Source organism: Eretmochelys imbricata, chromosome 9 (assembly GCF_965152235.1).
Source record: "Eretmochelys imbricata isolate rEreImb1 chromosome 9, rEreImb1.hap1, whole genome shotgun sequence".
Taxonomy (NCBI): domain Eukaryota; kingdom Metazoa; phylum Chordata; order Testudines; family Cheloniidae; genus Eretmochelys; species Eretmochelys imbricata.
The window spans coordinates 18,196,075-18,211,460 of NC_135580.1; the positions used below are offsets into that span (position 1 = coordinate 18,196,075).

A 15,386-nucleotide genomic window follows, 5' to 3' on the forward strand; every position below is an offset into this window, starting at 1 on the left:
ACTCGGGAAAAGGAGGATTGGCTCCTTATGCACTTATCTATAATGTGTAGGGAAAAAAGCTGCATGATCATGGGGGACTTCTATCTGAGTGACATATGCTGGAGGTCTCATGGAGCCAGTTCTAAAATATCCTTGGAATTTCTAAATATTATAGATGAAAATTTACTAACTCAAAAAAGTGTTGCATCCAACATGGGGAAATTCTATACTAGAACTCATCTTGACAGATTAAGAGGAACTGATAATAGAACTAAAAATTTATGGTAGCTTAGGTACAAGTGATCAAGATTTGATCACATTTATAATGTGTAAACAGTATAAAGTCCAGACCAATAATATATATATACTTGGTTCTTTAAAAGGGCCAATTTCACAAAGCTGAAAACAAATTATGAGCCAAATTATCAGGAAGGAAGAAATTAGTCAGAAAAATGTGAATGACTAAGTTGTTTAACACTTTATTAGATAGCGAAAAAGCCACAATAGCACAGTTCATGGAAGAAAGTCATATTGGTTAAAAAATAACCTGGTTTAGAAGGAAAACGAAGGCAGTGAAGGCAATAATATATAACAAATGGAAGAAACAGAACTAGATAGTAATGAATATAAATCAGAAGCTATGAATTGTAGAAAATTGATAAGGGACACAAAGGGACACAAGAAGAAATCTATGACCAGCAGAATGAAGGACAATAAGGACATTTTAACTATAATAGAAACAGAAAGAATCCTAGTAATGATATTGGTCGTACTAGATGGAAATGGTAGAATTATCAATAGTAATGCAGAAAATGCACAAGTTTTCAATAAATATTTCAGTTATGTATTAGGGGAAAAATGATGTCATGTTATATGAGCATACATTCCATTTCACTGGTATCTCAGGAGGATGTTAACAGCAGCTAGTACATTTAAACACTTTAAAATTAACAGGTCCAGGTAACTTGCACTGAGGGTAATATAATCAGAGCCCATCAGCCTGGGTTCATGGAAAATAGATCCTGCCAAAACTAACGACATCTTTTTTTGATGTGATTACAAGTTTGGTTGATAAAGGTAACAGTGCTGATACAATATACCTGGACTTTTGTAAAGCATTTGACTTGGTACCGCATGCTATTTTGATTAAAAAACTAGAATGATATAACGTTAACAGGGTGCACATTAAATGAATTAAAAGCTCACTAACTGATAGGTCTCAAAATGTAACTGTAAATGGGGAACCATGATCAAGCAGTTATGTTTCCAGTGGGGTTCTGCAGGAACCAGTTCTTGGCTCCATCTTATTTAAGATTTTTATCAATGACCTGGAAGAAAACATAAAATCACTGATCAAGTTTGCCCATGACAAGAATTGGGGGAGTGGTAAATAATAGGTGGGACAGGTCTCGGAAACAAAGGGTTCTGGATAGTTTGTTAAGATAGGTGCAAGCAAACAATATACATTTTAGTATGGCTAAATTTAAAATTTATACAGTTAGGAACAAAGAAAGTAGGCCATGCTTACAGGAAAGTGGACTCTATTCTGGGAAGCAGTTACTTTGAAAAGGATTGGGGGGTTATGGTGGATCATCAGCTGAACATAACTTTCCAGTGCAATGCTCTGGCCAAAGGGGCTAATGCGATCCTTGGATGCATAAATGGGAATACTGAGTAGGTGGTCATTTTCACCTCTGTATTTGACACTGGTGTGATCACTGCTGGAACAGTGTGTCCAGTTCTGATGTCCCTGTTGGATCATATTAAAGAAGTTCTGTATTAAAATCACAAATGAGTTTGATTCCCCAGAGTTTAAATTCCAGGGTATTACTAATTAAGAGGTCTCTTGGTTTTTGGTACTGTTTCTCTCCCTGTATGTGTGAAACTTGCAAGCTGCTAATTGTGTTAGTACATTCTAAGACAGAGTCTATTCTCAAAGCAATTCACAGAGAGAGAGACTCAAAGCAATACTCTAACAACAGAAACAGCACCCAGAGACTCCCCACCCTTTTGTTGTATTAACAATTGTGATTAAAATAGAGATAGAGGATGTATGTGGATGGATGCTTGGTGTGGATAATAACTGAATGATCAGGAAGGTGCCAGCCTAAGAATCCAGTGTCCATCGGCTGAAGAAGGCGTCAAGTGGAAATAACCAAAGGACCCCCCGGAGGGCAGACTGGAATCCACCCAACAGCCTCAAGAATGGGAGAACCAAAGAACAAGATAACATCTTGGAGCCGTCAGGAATGTGCTATCTGCTGATTGATTCAGCAACAGCATGAAGCAATTCCCATAGACTGGCATAGGAAGAAATTCCTATAAAAATAGACTCTAAAAAGTGAGAACTTTGGGGTCTGATTCTGCAAACCAACTTCCAGGAGCATCAGATGAGCATCTGACAAGGCCCTGCTCCCTCCTCATGTCCAGGCCACCTGGCCAGTGGCTTGGCATGAGCAACTCTAAGGCTGGTAACTATGATAACAACCTTGCAGAACCTGTGTGTGTGTGTGTGTGTGTGTGTGTGTATGAATGAATGAATGTGTGAATAAATATGAGATTGAATGGAATGTTATAACTATAACTAACTGCTTACTAGGATTCTTTCTGTATTCACAATAAATGTGGTATTTTGCCTTTTTCCCTTTAATAAGATCATGCTGGTTTTTATTTTATTGGTACAACATCCCCAATTCAAGAAGGATGTTGATAATGGGAGAGTTCAGAGAACAGGCATAAGAATGATTACAAGATTAGAAAAACATGCCCTATACTGATTGAGCTCCTTGAGTATCTATTTAACTTAACAAAGAGAAGGCTAAGGGGTGACTTGAGCTCAGTTTACGAGTACCTACATGGGGAAACATATGTGACAATGGGCTCTTCAATCTAGCGAAGAAAGGTTTAACACAATACAATGGATAGAAGTCAGGTTGGAAACAAGGCACACATTTTTAACAGTGAGGGTAATGAACCATTGGAACAATTTACCAAGAGTTATGGTGAATTCTCCATCACTGGCAATTTTAAAATCAAGCTTTGATGTTTTTCCGAAGGGAAAATTCTATGAACTATTGCATGAAGTTCTATGGCCTGTGTTATCATAGAATCACAGAAATATAAGGTGGAGGGGACCGTGAGAAGTCAACAAGTCCAGCCCCCTGTGCTAAAGCAGGACCAAGGAAACAAAGTATACAGGAAGTCAGATTCAATGATCACTATGGTCTCTTCTGGCCTTGGACTCTATGGAAATATAAATTCCAATTTCTGAGTTAATTTGGGGGCTGATTAGGAAATAGGATTCTCCGTGGAGGCGATATTGAGGTTGTAAATTCTTACTCAGAGTCCAGAACACAATACATAAAGAAATTTTGTGAGGCCAATTTGTAGCAGTACTGGGGTAGTTCCACGGCAGAAGGTGCTGCTAGATAGTTGCTCAAATGGCTCAGCCTGCCTGAGGTGGTGGGGTGGGGGGGCGTATCAGCCACTCAGTGGATCCTCCTGCCCAGTTTCCATGAGGCATTTGTAACTAGCCTCCATGGAGAGCGTCATCCTGCAGTATGGCTTGGGAGGTGCGTGCTCAGTTAAGTTTCCTTTCGTTCCTCTCAACGCTTCTTCCCAGCACTCATCAAGCTCTTTGGCCTGAGCACTAGGCTCAAGCTTTGAGCCTGGGAGCATGAGAGAGTGTCCCACGAACAACAAAGTGTCAAGTTTTGGACGTTCTTTCTGTTGTACAGCATGTAAGAAGTGCCTGCGAGGGCTTGGTTTAAACTGAAAACATACCAGGAAATTATGTGAATAATTCCACCTAAAGCTCAGCCAATACCTTTTTCAGAAATTAGGCCTCCGCTTGCTCCCACTGAATTCAAAGGCAAAATTCCTATTGACTGGAAGAAGGAACCACATTGCCTCTTACCCGCAGACTCTATTTTCTGCCATAGACTGGATTCCAGCCCTACCACCTTCTTTCTTTTTCCCTTTCACCTTTGTTAGGAATTACAGTTCATTTTATATTTTACACAATGTGGGAAGTGATAATTATATGTCAGCGTCTGGCACTGGCGGGTACTTTCTCTTCCTTCCTGTGAGTGGGTGTGGCATTTATTATCCCACCTCATATTTAGAGTGTGGCATGTATCATTATGTTCCATCTGGCACTTTGTTCTCAGTAAGAAGTTTAGGAAGAAAGAGGATTAGATTTCATTAGACATTTATTTCACAAACTGAACATCATTTTCACACATTTTAGGATTATCTGAAAGAGCCTTTTTTGTAGACATGCTCTTGTTGCTCACTACTGTGAGAGAGCTGTGGAGATAGAATTAGTGAGTAGAGCCAGGCAAACATTGGGGTGGGGGAGGAGCGAGGCGGGAAAATATCCACAAATATTTATGTGACGATGTAAATGATTTCAGTTCAGTCATGCTCTGTGCTCACTATTCACAAATATTCATGCAACTTGAGTTTTACTGGCATCAGCATTCACGGAAAGTGAATTTTTAAAGTCACATGCAGGAGTATTCATAAAAACAGCATTTTAGATTCACATGTGGGAGTCTTAACAGAAGAAGGGCTACCACAGTTATCCAACAGATTATATGTCACCACGCACGAACTCCTAGCCCCACTGAAGTCAGTGGGTGTTTTACACCGACATCGAAGAGGTCAGGATTTCACCTCACAAGTCTTATCTGAACCATCACAACGAACCAGTACAGTGAATACTAAATACTTACTTTCAGAACAGTTCACAATCAATCCAGAGAGTTAAAAAGATTTGCATAAGAGCATTCAAATAATGAATGAATTACAAGACATTACAATCTGCTTGCAAATATTTCAAGAGAGACTACATTTTTCAAATAATTAATAAAACCGGATGAATAATTTATCAAGTTTTGCCACTGGTAATATTTAAAAAACTGTAGACATTCTAGTCCAGTCTTACTGATCATGATAGCTTTGAGGTGTAACAAATATAGTACTTACGAATTAAACTTTTGCAGTACAATTCACTAAAATAAGAAACACAGCTGTTGACATGTATACAATTTTATTTTAAAGGACTGACACAGCAATCACAATGACAGCAACAGAACCGTTATTTTAATACTGAAAGCTTTCCTCCATAAACTTGGCTTGTAATTTAAACCACGTTAAATATGGAAGTATTTCAACAGTGTCTTAAGGTACATTGTAAAACACAGCAAACCTTAAATATATCAATTATAAACTCAGTGTGCTTATTTCCCTCCTTTTTAGTGTGTGGCATTATTAAAGTTCTTCAAAGTCATGGCCACTTGTATTCATTGCTTCTGGGTGCATGACTCTTCCCATGAACAAGATAGTACCTGAACCAATGAGAGAACACACAAATCAGAACCACAAAGAAGGACATACACTTCTAAACCACTCTCCATTGTTTGAAGTTATTTGTGATTTATTCATCATCTGATAAGGATACAGATTTTATAGGGCACAATGTTTATAAATTGTGTGCGCACATGCATGTACGTACGTACACACGCACACGTCTGAGTTTAGTATCCATGAGAGGTGATGGATTGATAGCCTTGGAGAATGAGTTCCTCTGTTTGTACTCAGAACAGGTACAGCGCAGACAGAAGCAGTGAAAACTTCTCCACTGCCCTGACAATGCACCTCAACACTCCAGAGGCTTGCTCCAAAGCCCCTGAAATCAATAGAAAGATGCATATTGACTTCATTCGGCTTTAGAGGGACCATCACTGATGTCAATGGGTAGTTCAGTGTCCACATCCATTCAGTCCTTGGCTTCTAGGTGGAGGATCTCAAGAAGGATCAACTGAAATGTGGACACCTGCCCACAGGCAACTTTCATGATAATTTCATGTTTCTGCTACCATTGAATTCCCTGGCAAGGCTCCCAATGACTCCAAAAAGAATGAAACTTTGGTCTTTGACTGGACTTGTTTCTCATTTGAAGGATACAAAGAGGCAAAAAGTTGTATATACAAGTACTACTGTCCTCCGTCATTCAGTCCCCACATATAGCACAGTGCATAAATTGCTCACTACACACTATCAGATTGAGGGTTTTGTAGCCTTCTGTGACGCCCATCAGATTTCCCTTCCCCATCTCTCTGGAAGGGTCTCTAAGGGGACACTCAGTAAATGGACATAAGTTATCGTGTATTAAACCCTGTGTGGATGCCCTCATTCAGAAGTAATGTGATTCACTGTAATTCACTGTTGCTTAATCCGCTTGGACAGTACATTGGTAGGGCATCTTGGACACACCTAGCTCACCATATGCAAGGTTTGAGACAAAGGCTTTTAATGTTTGTACAGCACCTAGCACAATGGGCCCCCAACTCTAGGCAGTACTGCAATATGAATGTTTAATAATAAGAAAGCAGATCTTGCACATGCTGGGCCAGACTGATCTCCGATGCACGAAAACCCTTGTGACCTGCAGCGACTGAATTTTGCTCCAGACTAGGCGAGATGTCATAACAGACAGCTCCAGCTCCTGTGTGGCCACATAGTAACATGCTGTTTGTTATCCAGTCACATCCACAACATTACCAAGAATAAATTACAAATATCAAACCAAAACATTGCTTCATCAGAGGCTGTATTGCCAGCAAGTTCTCATCATTGCCTGCCACAGAATATATACCAATGGAACCTGAGAATTATTCATAACTGCAATATCTGTCCTTTCTGGAAATCACTTAGTATTGGGGCAAAAGTGAAGCTCTTACTGAAGTCAGAGGGTATGTTCAAAGAATGCTGACTGCACAAGGGGATTCAGGACTGTGTCCCCTGATGAAGTCAAACATAGAGCTATTGTTTAGGATTACAATGACAATTTTGCCTCAGCCCTCAGTAAGTTTATTGGTGAATTTTTCCAACGATCCCTTACCAAAAAAGAGCAATCATATTTTTCAGGCTATTCCTGTGTGAGGTTGGGGTTGGGAGGAGTGTTAAAGGAATGTGTGTTATGAGAGATTAGTTAAAATCCCTCAACACAAAGCATTGCAGAGCAGAAAGTAAAGAAAAAATTACTCTAGTCTCTAAGGTGCCACAAGTACTCCTTTTCTTTTTGCGAATACAGACTAACACGGCTGCTACTCTGAAACCTGATCTCTGAGACCAGTTTATTGATCCAAAACAGAGCGCCTCTGCCGCATGGGTCTGATGGGGATTCACTGTAAACAATGAGAAAGCAGCTCGGAAACTGCATACACTTACCTGTTCTCCTGTTTCTGACCAGAAAGAAAAATGGATGATCGACTATAACCTGGGGGTACAGCACAGCCATTCGACTAATGGCAATCATTCCTAACGGGGAGAGAACACACACAAGCAGCATGTCAGGTATTGCTTTATCTTCCCCATACTCTCCCTCTATACAGCATGTTAACTTCTTCACACGTGATATTTGTAAAGCCCCTGAATAGGAATTAAAGCCTACACGACTGCACTGTCACCAACAAATAGCATGACACTTCTAATCTAAAAGGAAGCAGGCTTACAAAGTAATTACATGTCTATGTATGCTCGGAGAAGGATTAACAATGGGCAATGGCACAATTTATTTCCAGTGATGATGAAACAGCTTATAATTTACAAAAAGGGAGAACCTCTGGATAATGAAGGCCATTCCCTTTCAAAGGAAAATGCATTACAGTAGAAAATGCATTATTGTGCTAGACAGAGCTCTAAGCCTGACCCTGGCACTCACATTAACTGCTTATTAAATAGACGAGTTAAGAGTGTGGGCTGACCTTGCCATTTTTAATTTAGCTCTTTGTTGTTTACTCTATTTTAAAGAATAAAGTTAAAGGCAAAATAGATGAGGAGACCGGCAGACTTTGGCCATTTGGTATTTTCTTATATTTGGAAATCTTCTAAGGTTTTCACTAAGGCTTTATTATTTACAAGTGTTTTATTAACTTTTTCACTTTGACTGCATTGGCAATTAAAAAAACACCTATGCATGCCAATAATCTCTGCCCACATGAATATTAAATGCCAAGCTCAAAAGAATCACTGGGATTGACTATAAAGGATGCTGCTTTTCTCTTGCTCGAAGAATAGTACAAGTACTTATGGAGAGAAATCACATAATAATGCAAGCAAGTTGGCAAATGAAGTAACTCATTTGCAAGAGGGAGAGTCAAGATTTGCCTGTGACAACCAAGCACCTTCACCATCTGGCCCCTGAAGCATCACTGCTGGCAAGCTAGCCTTTTCCAGCTATTGCATCCCAGCTCACACCCCTGTTTAAGTGCTTATTAAAACACAACAATGTCTCTGAGGTACTTCTAACCATTTTGGAGACAACACACAGACCTTCTCAATTAGCAAATCACACAAGATGGGGAAAATAAAATAACCACAACCATTCCAAATTGCCAAGATTCAAGTTTCAGAAAGAAAATCTATCTTCAAAAATGCAGCACGTACCCTCCCACCTCTCATTAGAAAGGAAATGGGAGAAAGGAGCAATATTTTTCACTGAGCACTTGAGACACTTTATGACACACTCATATCAAGAAAATGTTGGCATTTTCAATTTCCAGTATCCTCTCCGGGAAGGAGGGACACTTGCCAGACTACATCCTCATGCTGTATTGCGCTCAGCTTTTGGGCTCCGCACCAAGACATTTTTAAAATACTAATTAATATAGGACAGCCAGACCCATAATTGAGTTCCTGTTTTCAGAGTCAGATACCTGAGGCAGCAGCAGCTTCGGCACCTTCCTCATTAACTTCTAGGAACGACTTGTGAATTGCTTTAGCAAGGTAAAGCTCTTCGCTATCTGGGGGGAGGGGAAGAAAAAAAAGGAGACATTTTAAAGTGGGTTAGTAAAAAGTGAAGCTTTTAAAAAAAAGCTTTATTATTAAAAAAACACCTCCAAGACCTGAAGGCAAAGAACAAATTCAACTGCAATGACTTCCTCCCTCATCTTGGTTTTAAACAGCCTTTTCCTTGTTTATATTTTTATTTAACTATTATTTGTATCACAGTAGCACCTAGAAACACCAACTGAGACAGAGCCCTCATTGCTAGGTTTCATATAAGCACAGAATAAAAGACAGTCCATACCCTGAAGAGCTTAAACTCTAAATAGACAAGGCAGACCAAAAGTTGGAGAGGAAAGGAAAGGATGTAACATTACAAGCAGAGAGTAGTTATTTGTTTCTCCATTTTGAACCAATGCTGAAAGATGCTATATAACTTCTGGGAAGGAGCTTGCATAATCAGGCCCAAATTTTTCATGCATATTTTCTTTCCATCCTGACATTAAAAATTAAATGTCAGATGGTATTGCAATAGAATCACCACCAGTGATCACCAAGGATTCATCTTCATACCTAGTGAGACCAATGGAAATGATGTAATTGACTCTGAGTTCACTGAGAGAGGGACTGAGCCTTTGCTTTCTCCCTCTTGTGTGCTCACACTCCCATCCCAGCAATTCAGTATGAATCTGACCCAGCTCCTACTGAAGTCATTGCTATCGACTTCAATGGCAGTAGGATCAGACCATAGAAGGGCCTGGCAATAGGCCTTTACACTCCTAGTTAGTACAATCTTTAACTATTTTCCACCCCACCTCAGCAACACAATATATTACAGAAAAAATAAATACACACTGGATTAGATCTACACTGTACATATACTCTCACAAAAAGAAAAGGAGTACTTGTGGCACCTTAGAGACTAACAAATTTATCTGAGCATAAGCTTTCGTGAGCTACAGCTCACTTCATTGGATGCATTCAGTGGAAAATACAGTGGGGAGATTTATACACATAGAGAACATGAAACAATGGGTGTTACCATACACACTGTAACGAGAATGATCACTTAAGGTGAGCTATTACCAGCAGGAGAACAGGGGAAAAAAAACCTTTTGTAGTGATAATCAAGGTGGGCCATTTCCAGAAGTTGACAAGAACGTCTGAGGAACGGGGGGGGGGGGGGGGAGAGGGGCGGAGGGAATAAACATGGTGAAATATCTCATATCCACATTGACACAAGAGAAAAAAATTGAGAGGTGGGAAATTAATAGAATATTCATAACAGGGAAATAAATCAACGTGCAAAATTTAAACTAAGAAGTCAATCGATTCAAAAACCTTCTCTATTTCTGAAGCCTTCCATGACGTAACCCTTAGAACACCAATACCTATCAATCAAATAAGTCATTAACTGAATCACCACCCATAAGAAAAGGCTGTGGGAATATTCTTGTAGTTGATCTTCATTTATGTCAACTCTCTCTCATAACAAAAGATAATGGTTCCAATGCTAATGTAAACAACTGAGAGGAAAGACAGCCCTGCCTATCACATGACTCCAATACGTCTCATTAACTCAAGATGAGCTAGGTTGGCTCTGAACTGAACTAGATCTCACAGTTCAACTGCTCAGCATCTCTTCAACAAAATCCCCAACTGATTTCCTATGGGATCATATGTGGTAAAACCTACAGGAGACTGCTAAGAACGGTACAAGCTTTAGGCTTCAGTTCTAAGCTTTCAGAAATGCTGCTAATCAAATCCAGACTCCAGCGAGAAACTGTTGAATTGGAATTCATTTGCAAATTGGATACAATTAACTTAGGCTTGAATAGAGACTGGGAGTGGCTAAGTCATTATGCAAGGTAACCTATTTCCCCTTGTTTTTTCCTACCCCCTCCCCCAAAACGTTCGTGTTAAACCCTGGATTTGTGCTGGAAATGGCCCACCTTGATTATCACACACATTGTAAGGAGAGTGATCACTTTAGATAAGCTATTACCAGCAGGAGAGTGGGGTGGGAGGAGGTATTTTTTCATGCTTTGTGTGTATATAAAAAGATCTTCTACACTTTCCACAGTATGCATCCGATGAAGTGAGCTGTAGCTCACGAAAGCTTATGCTCAAATAAATTGGTTAGTCTCTAAGGTGCCGCAAGTACTCCTTTTCTTTTTGTGAATACAGCTGTTACTCTGAAACCTGTCAGAAATGCTGCTGTTGTCTTGAAAGCAGGGAGAAAGAGCCTCCACTGTATTATTTGTAGCACATCTGTCACAAAGCATCTGTTTATCTTATGGATTAAGCAGAACTCTCACTCATTTAGGTATTGACATAACAGCTATTAATAGAAAGATCTCAAAAATATAATATGTGAAGTGTTCACATGTGATTATTACTTTTTGCACTTTACCAAAAAGTTGGTCTAAATGGTTTATTTGCACCAGTAATCCAGAGGCAGTCTTCCTGTAAAGCGACCACTCATAGGAAAGTATTCAGACTTAAACAAAATGAATTTTCTGAAGAATGAACTGCAGCATTTTGGCATGTCATGGGGGGGGGGGTGTGTGCTCCCCCACTCTGAATTTCTCTTTGCAAGCAGTCTCCACACACCCTTACATAAAGTTCACTACATTGCATTTTATTTACAGCATATCATGCAGTTTCATGTCCTATCACCATATGGCTTTTCCGAAGCTTGAGCATATCCCTTAGATGGCGGTGTGAGGGGGGCAGGGAGAGAAAAGTCTCATCTCTCAGATTCTTAACCTTTCCATCCAGCTCTTTTCCCCCTTACTTTCCCGTTGCCCATTTAATGGTCCATAGCAGACTAACTGAATCACATTATTGACTGGTTAATCATCCAGAACTAATCAATTATCTCCCTATTCAGCAGATGGGGAGACCCTTAGGAAGTTCAGAGTGCTGAGCCAGCTCTAGGCTACACCCACTCTGTCATGTGGAACAAGTAAATTCTCAGCAGTAAGTGCTATATGCAAAAACAGTTAGTCAATTATAATGGAAATATTCTGATGAACACTTCTAATAATCTACATAGTTAGAAGTCTCTCTTTTACATATCACTCCTATTATAGTCCCCCTTCTATCTATTGGCTGGCCTAGCCTGTAATTTTCCATTCCATCTAGTGTAATTTCAGTTACTCTAGTTGAGAATCTTTCCACAATTTGATTAAATATTTGAGCTGACCAATGTATTTACCAAAAGAAATCCTTTGGAGTAAGAAAAATGCCATCTACAAGCTCCCGATAGTCTTAAACCCTAAGGAATGCTTATGCTTGATGGCTGTATGCAGTGTTGTAGCTATGTTGGTCCCAGGACATTACAGAGACAAGGTGCGTGAGGCACTACCATTTATTGGACCAATTTCTGTTGGTGAGAGACAAACTTTTGAACTTACAAAAAGCTCTCTCAAAAGTTTGTCTCTATTACTTTATTAAATTAAGAAATAGGCAAACTATGAATGTCCTTAGACATCTCCTCGGACATTCAGTGGGAAAAATTAGAGTGCAGCAACGTTAATCATTGCTGTACTTAATGCTTTACATACCAATATAAACAACTTAATCTTTAAATAGGTGAGGTAATATCTTTTATTGGACCAACTTCTGTAATAAAAGAAACAAGGTTATATCTACACTTAAAACGCTACACTAGCAGAGTTGCATCACTGTAACTTAGCTGCTGTAGCGCTTCAGTGTAGACACCACCTGTGCTGACAGGAGGGGTTCCCCATCGGCATAGGTGATCCAGCTCTCTGAGAGGCAATAGCTAGGCCAATGGAAGAATTCTTGGGTCAACCAAGTACTGTCTACACTAAGGCAGTTAGGTCGGCTTAGTTACATCTCAGAGGTGCTGATTTTTTACACCCCCTGAGACGTAGCTATGCCAAAATAAGTTCCCAGTGCAGACCAACCCTGGCTTTCGAGCTACACAGAGCTCTTAAGGTCTGGGAAAGAGTCTCACACCTGGTGTGCACAAGAAAATTAGGTTGTTTTAACTACGTTGGTGAGGGTTGTGAAAAGTCCCACTATGAGCAGCATAGTTAAGCCAACCAGTCCTAAGAACATAAAAATGACCATACTGGGTCAGGCCAACAGTCCATCTAGCCCAATATCCTGTCTTCCGACAGTGGCCAATGCCAGGTTCTTCAGAGGGAACGAACAGAGCAGGCAATCAAGTGAGTCGTCCATTCCCAGCTTTTGGCAAACGGAGGCTAGGGACCCTCAGAAGTGGTGTTGCATCCCATTGTTGGTGCTAGGTGGATGGAAGAATTCTTCTGTCAACCTAGCTATTGCCTCTCCAGGAGAACCCCTCCCCTTGCTGTAGCTAGTGTCTAAAACATAGCATTTTAAGCATGGGCAAGCCCTCAGAGCCTCAGAATTAAATCCACGGTGGAATAGATTGTTTATCATAAGTAGTTAACACATATGCTAAGAGACCAGTGAAGGTGAAGTTGCCCATTAACACTTCTCTAGTCACAGGACACAAAAGGGGGGTTATTGTGGGTTACAGATTGTTGTAATAGGCCATAAATATAGTGCCTCTGTGCCTTTAAATAGCAAAGTTAAATTGTCCAAGCAAAATATATGTGTGGTCTTAAACTCTTTCTTGCTTTTGTAAGACATAATTGTACAAAATATAAATCTTTGAACAAATAACTAATCTCATGGATTAAACACAAACAAATTCAATCCACCTGTTGCACTCCTGTGTGCAGAGCTGCTCACTGATGTTTATGCCTCTGTGTTGTATATGGAGTGAAATAAGGGGACATGCTCCATTGCACTATTGGATACTACATCATAGACAGACTGGGAGGGAGGGCCAGTCCTACCACCACCCAACACCTTAAGTGAACTTCCAAAATTATCTTTGATACATTCATTTTAAGATTTTTCTTGTGTTAGAGCTACAGATTACTGTGAGATCAGCATTTCCACTACAGGTCGTCAAAACAATGGAAGACATTCTTCACGAAAAATGTGGAAAATTAATTCCGCAGGTTTTTAAAAAGGCATAATTTTTTGTATATTCATTTTTATATTTCCTGCCCCCTCCCTTTTCCATTTTATGTAATGGAGAAAGACAGACAGACAGACAGGGTGGGCCAGAGGGCTGGAGGAAGAGAAAGAGAAAGCTGGTGAAGGAAAAGTGAACCAATTTTTATTTATTTATTTTTTTTAAAATATCTAACTTTGCAAAAAGGGAACATTTGGAAAACAAAACCTTAACATTTCTGGTGAAAGTTTCAGATTAAAACTTTTTGCTGTTGTTGTTTGAAAACCTTCACTTGGCTCTGATTCGCTGTAGTAGGTGATAGAGAAAGGAGACTTCCCATGACTCAGGTATCCATCTGGGTGATTAAGCAGCAACCCAGAAGGGCTGCAGAAGTGGTTCTCAAACTTTTGTATTGGTGACTCCCTTTCACACAAGCCTCTGAGTGCGACCCCCTTTATAAATTAATTTTTTAAAATATATATTTAACACTATTATAAATGCTGGAGGTGAAGTAGGGTTTTGGGGTGGAGGCTGACAGCTTGCAACCCCCATGTAATAATCTTGCAATCCCCAGTTTGAGAACCCCTGGGCTACAGCTTCCTGGGTGGAAGGTCAGTGGGATCCCCTGAGGATAACCAAGGTATATAAAAAACAAAACCTCCCCACAACTGCAGAGCTAATGTAGAATAAGGATTGCAAGCGGAAGGCCACAGCAGGAACAATTCAACCAGTACTTCTGTGGGCACTGGGTGGCTCTGGAGTTTGGGTGCTGGATATGGCTTAACAGCTCAAATCCAGCCCAGCATAGCAGTGACAAAGTAATTATGGCTGTTTTCTTGCCACAGTCCAATTCCTAATGTCCACACCACACTGAAGTTTGGTATAGATTGTGTATCAGTTTGTTAAGACTAGTGAAGTGTTCTGGGACAAGGGAGACAAAGCTATATAAATGTAAATTACAACAAGGAGCTCACTGGATCATTAATGTTGATTTTCAATAAGTCTTGGAGCACTGGGGAAGTTCAAGAAAACGGGAAGAAAGCTAATGTTGTGACAATTTTTTTAAAAGGGTAAACGAGATGACCTGGGTAATTATAGGCCTGTCAGCTTGACATCGATCCTGGGGAAAATAATGGAGCAGCTGCTATAGGACTTAAATAAGGAACTAAAGGAAGGTAATGTAATTAGTGCAAATCAACATGAATTTCTGGAAAACAAATTCTGTCAAACTAACTTGATATCTTTTTCTGATGAGATTACAAATTTGGTTGATAAAGATAATAGCGTTGATGTAATATACTTAGACTTCTGAAAGGTGTTTGATTTGGTACTGCATGACATTTTGATTAAAAACTAGAATGATATAAAACTAACATGGCACACATTAAATGGGTTAAAAACTGGCTAAATGATAGGTTTCAAAATATAACTGTAAATGGAGAATCATCATCAAGAGGGTCTATTTCCAGTGAGGTCCCACAGGGGTTGGTTCTTGGCCCTATGCTTTTTTTTTTTTTTTTTTTTTTTTTTTTAAAATCAATGACCTGGAAGAAACCAAAGTTTCAGTGATTTGTATGCAGATGGCACAAAAAGT

At 39.7% G+C, this 15,386-nt stretch overlaps 1 protein-coding gene across 1 annotated transcript in view; it reads right to left on the reverse strand.

The window, feature by feature from the left end:
- Nucleotides 1-5,015: 5,015 nt before the first annotated feature.
- Nucleotides 5,016-15,386, reverse strand: part of SERPINI1 (serpin family I member 1) — a 79,960-nt gene continuing 69,589 nt past the window's right edge. The window contains exons 7-9 of the mRNA XM_077826748.1: nucleotides 8,703-8,789; nucleotides 7,216-7,305; nucleotides 5,016-5,330 (exon numbers count right to left, since the gene is read on the reverse strand). Coding sequence (XP_077682874.1) covers nucleotides 5,254-5,330; nucleotides 7,216-7,305; nucleotides 8,703-8,789 — 254 coding nt within the window. The 3' untranslated portion in view covers nucleotides 5,016-5,253. The remainder of the gene's footprint in view (nucleotides 5,331-7,215; nucleotides 7,306-8,702; nucleotides 8,790-15,386) is intronic.